Here is a 5,000-nt window from a genome sequence, read left to right on the forward strand (position 1 = left end):
CAAAATGTCCTCTACAATGCGTGACGTCACGCGCACGCGTCATCATTCCACGACGTTTTAGCATGATACTTCCGCGCGAAATTTAAAATTGCAATTTAGTAAACTAAAAAGGCCGTATTGGCATGTGTTGCAATGTTAATATTTCATCATTGATATATAAACTATCAGACTGCGTGGTCGCTAGTAGTGGCTTTGAGTAGGCCTTTAATAGCAAACAAAAAAAAAGTAAAAGAGCACCGCTTGAGTGTGAGTTTTAGATCTCCATGGCGAGGTTTGTGCACTCGGGCTAAAATCGTTCACGGGGAAAACAAACACACAGCTTCCCACCTACAGCTTTCTTCTTTGACGTCTCCATTATTCATTGAACAAATTGCAAAAGATTCTTTAACATAGATGTCCAGAATGCTGTGGAATTATGCGATGAATACAGACTTATAGCTGTGAACGGTGCTAGAAAACAAAATGTCCTCTACAATGCGTGACGTCACATGCAAGTGTCATCATACCGAGACGTTTTAGCATGATGCTTCCGCGCGAAATTTAAAATTGCAATTTAGTAAAATAAAAAGGCCGTATTGGCATGTGTTGCAATTTTAATATTTCATCATTGATATATAAACTATCAGACTGCGTGGTAGGTAGTAGTGGCTTTCAGTAGGCCTTTAATAGCAAACAAAAAAAAAGTAAAAAGAGCACCGCTTGAGTGTGAGTTTTAGGTCTCCATGGCGAGGTTTGTGCACTCGGGCTAAAAGCGTTCACGGGGCAAACAAACACACAGCTTCCCACCTACAGCTTTCTTCTTTGACGTCTCCATTATTCATTGAACAAATTGCAAAAGATTCATCGACACAGATGTCCAGAATACTGTGGAATTATGCGATGAATACAGACTTATAGCTGTGAACGGTGCTAGAACAAAATGTCCTCTACAATGCGTGACGTCACGCGCACGCGTCATCATTCCGCGACGTTTTAGCATGATACTTCCGCGCGAAATTTAAAATTGCAATTTAGTAAACTAACCCGGCCGTATTGGCATGTGTTGCAATGTTAATATTTCATCATTGATATATAAACTATCAGACTGCATGGTCGCTAGTAGTGGCTTTCAGTAGGTCTTTAATAGCAAACAAAAAAAAGTAAAAAGAGCACCGCTTGAGTGTGAGTTTTAGGTCTCCATGGCGAGGTTTGTGCACTCGGGCTCAAGGCGTTCACGGGGAAAACAAACACACAGCTTCCCACCTACAGCTTTCTTCTTTGACGTCTCCATTATTCATTGAATAAATTGCAAAAGATTCATTAACATAGATGTGCAGAATACTGTGGAATTATGCAAGGAAATCAGACAACTTATAGCTGTTAACGGTGCTAGAACAAAATGTCCTCTACAATGCGTGACGTCACATGCAAGTGTCATCATACCGAGACGTTTTAGCATGATACTTCTGCGCGAAATTTAAAATTGCAATTTAGTAAACTAAAAAGGCCGTATTGGCATGTGTTGCAATGTTAATATTTCATCATTGATATATAAACTATCAGACTGCGTGGTCGCTAGTAGTGGCTTTCAGTAGGCCTTTAATCGGAAACAAAAAAAAAGTAAAAAGAGCACCGCTTGAGTGTGAGTTTTAGGTCTCCATGGCGAGGTTTGTGCACTCGTCGGGCTAAAAGCGTTCACGGGGAAAACAAACACACAGCTTCCCGCCTACAGCTTTCTTCTTTGACGTCTCCATTATTCATTGAACAAATTGCAAAAGATTCATCAACACAGATGTCCAGAATACTGTGGAATTATGCGATGAAAACAGACTTATAGCTGTGAACGGTGCTAGAAAACAAAATGTCCTCTACAATGCGTGACGTCACGCGCACGCGTCATCATCCCGCGACGTTTTAGCATGATACTTCCGCGCGAAATTTAAAATTGCAATTTAGTAAACTAAAAAGGCCGTATTGGCATGTGTTGCAATGTTAATATTTCATCATTGATATATAAACTATCAGACTGCGTGGTCGCTAGTAGTGGCTTTCAGTAGGCCTTTAATAGCAAACAAAAAAAAAGTAAAAAGAGCACCGCTTGAGTGTGAGTTTTAGGTCTCCATGGCGAGGTTTGTGCACTCGGGCTAAAAGCGTTCACGGGGAAAACAAACACACAACTTCCCACCTACAGCTTTCTTCTTTGACGTCTCCATTATTCATTGAACAAATTGCAAAAGATTCATTAACATAGATGTCCAGAATACTGCGGAATTATGCGATGAATACAGACTTATAGCTGTGAACGGTGCTAGAACAAAATATACTCTACAATGCGTGACGTCACGCGCACGCGTCATCATTCCGCGACGTTTTAGCATGATACTCCCGCGCGAAATTTAAAATTGCAATTTAGTAAACTAAAAAGGCCGTATTGGCATGTGTTGCAATGTTAATATTGCATCATTGATATATAAACTATCAGACTGCGTGGTCGCTAGTAGTGGCTTTCAGTAGGCCTTTAATGTAACTTGTCAAGCCTTTTCTGAAAAAAACAACATTACTTTTGATCTTTCTTTGTCCCAGTGATGACATAATGGTGGACCTGGACAACAACATCACCACCATGAGCGTGCCGCCTTTCGAGAACAAGGTGTTGATGTGAGTACCGCCTTAAATGTTGCAACCTGTGCTGAGAACTTTATGACCTCCTCTAAACTTTCTGGCTGAGATTTACTGGAGGCCAGCAAGCATCAAGCTGACAAGTTGATGGATGCTTAGTGATGTTTTGTCGTAATGTGACATGGATAGTGTGAGATGGCGGATTTAGTGGGGAATTTTCATGTGTGTGTGCGTGTGTAGCATCCAGCGGGCCTGGCGCGACTTCCTCCAGAAGCAGGAAGCGGAGAAGAGAAGCCCTTCTCCGTCTTCCTTTTCTTCTTCAGACAAGATGAGCATGTCCATCAGCATGGCCACCCTCTCCGACGGCAGCACCCCGGTAAGTCACGCTGACTTTTTTGTGACCTTCAGCGTCGCTCGGGTTCCCCGCCGATGCTGGCGTTTGAAGGTTTGGAGCGTGCTTTCTTTCTGCATAAAATGTGCAAAAGCGCTTGAGAATGGTTCCTTAGAATGTGGATCACTGGTAGAAGCTGTGCAACCTCACCATGGGCTCAACTGAGCACTCCTTTATGATAGTTTTATCTTTTTATTGGAATTTACAAATATTCTATATTTTTTTGTGTGTGAAAGTATTTTTTATTATCAATTTTACGTCTTTTTCAAAACACATTTTTATTTAGTGTTTGTTTACACAAGTGTCTTAAGGTATTAGTTGAAAGTTGACATATTTTCCCCTATTTTGCAGAGGGTATATTTATTTCACTATGTGGCCTACATTACTTTTTCTAATAGGCAGTGAAGTTCGACATGAAAAAGTCAGATTTGACAGTTTTTTTTAAGTATTTTATTTGAAAAAAAGCATGTGGTTTAAGTAAATGCTTTTTGTAATTCCTCATATTTAGAAAATTCAGTCTTAGGGTATTTTTTTCGGTAACACTTTAGTATAGGGAACATATTCACCATTAATTAGTTTCTTATTAAAGTAACAAAGACTTAATTTGGAGTTATTTGGACACTAGGGGAACATATAAGGGTTAGGGTTACTAATAAGCAATAATTCTGAGATTATTGAGTATGGGGAACATATTGTTAGCTGTGCAACTTCACCATGGGCTCAACTGAGCACTCCTTTATAATATTTTTATCTTTTTATTGGAATGTAAAAATAATCCAACATTTTTTGTATGTGGAGGTATTTTTTATTATCAATTTAAGTCTTTTTCAAAACACCTTTTTATTTGGTGTTTGTTTACACAAGTGTCTTAAGATATTAGTTGAAAGTTGACATATTTTCCCCTATTTTGCATTTATTTCACTATGTGGCCTACATTACTTTTTCTAATAGGCAGTGAAGTTCGACGTAAAAAAGTCAGATTTGACAGTTCTTTTAAAGTATTTTATTTGAAAAAAAGCATGTGGTTTAAGTAAATGCTTTTTCTAATTCCTCATATTTAGAAAATACAGTCTTAGGGTATTTTTTTCGGTAACACTTTAGTATGGGGAACATATTCACCATTAATTAGTTGCTTATTAAAGTAACAAAGACTTAATTTAGAGTTATTTGGACACTAGGGGAACATATAAGGGTTAGGGTTACTAATAAGCAATGATTCTGAGATTATTGAGTATGGGGAAGCTATTGTTAGCTGTGCAACTTCACCATGGGCTCAACTGTGCACTCCTTTATAATATTTTTATCTTTTTATTGGAATTTACAAATATTCTATCTTTTTTTGTGTGTGGAGGTATTTTTTATTAGCAATTTTATGTTTTTTTCAAAACACCTTTTTATTTGGTGTTTGTTTACACAACTGTCTTAAGATATTAGTTGAAAGTTGACATATTTTCCCCTGTTTTGCATTTATTTCACTATGTGGCTTATACTACTTTTTCTAATAGGCAGTGAAGTTCAACATAAACAAGTCGGATTTGACAGTTCTTTTAAAGTATTTTATTTGAAAAAAAAAGCATGTGGTTTAGTGAATGCTTTTTGTAATTCCTCATATTTAAAAAATACAGTCTTAGGGTATTTTTTTCGGTAACACTTTAGTATGGGGAACATATTCACTATTAATTAGTTGCTTATTAAAGTAACAAAGACTTAATTTAGAGTTATTTGGACACTAGGGGAACATATAAGTGTTAGGGTTACTAATATGCAATAATTCTGAGATTATTGAGTATGGGGAACATATTGTTGATAACAAACACTTAATTTAGGGTTAAATTAGGGTTATGTTTTGTTATGTATGAACACAACCATATTCATTAAGTGGTATTAAAGAGAGAATCATATACAACAACCTCCTTACTTAATACTAATATGCAATAATTCTGAGGTTATTGAGGTAAGACTGTTAGTTAATGACTTACTGGTTGTATAATAAGGCCATGCAGAATAAGTA

The 5,000-nt window shown here is 37.3% G+C and overlaps 1 protein-coding gene across 1 annotated transcript in view; it reads left to right on the plus strand.

Moving 5' to 3' along the window:
- Positions 1-5,000, plus strand: part of schip1 (schwannomin interacting protein 1) — an 845,783-nt gene that overhangs the window by 265,404 nt on the left and 575,379 nt on the right. Inside the window, exons 7-8 of the mRNA XM_061878138.1 lie at positions 2,563-2,637; positions 2,839-2,974. Of these exons, the coding sequence (XP_061734122.1) occupies positions 2,563-2,637; positions 2,839-2,974 (211 nt within the window). The remainder of the gene's footprint in view (positions 1-2,562; positions 2,638-2,838; positions 2,975-5,000) is intronic.

The sequence above is a fragment of the Nerophis ophidion genome, linkage group LG18 (genome assembly GCF_033978795.1).
Source record: "Nerophis ophidion isolate RoL-2023_Sa linkage group LG18, RoL_Noph_v1.0, whole genome shotgun sequence".
NCBI classification, from domain to species: Eukaryota; Metazoa; Chordata; class Actinopteri; order Syngnathiformes; family Syngnathidae; genus Nerophis; species Nerophis ophidion.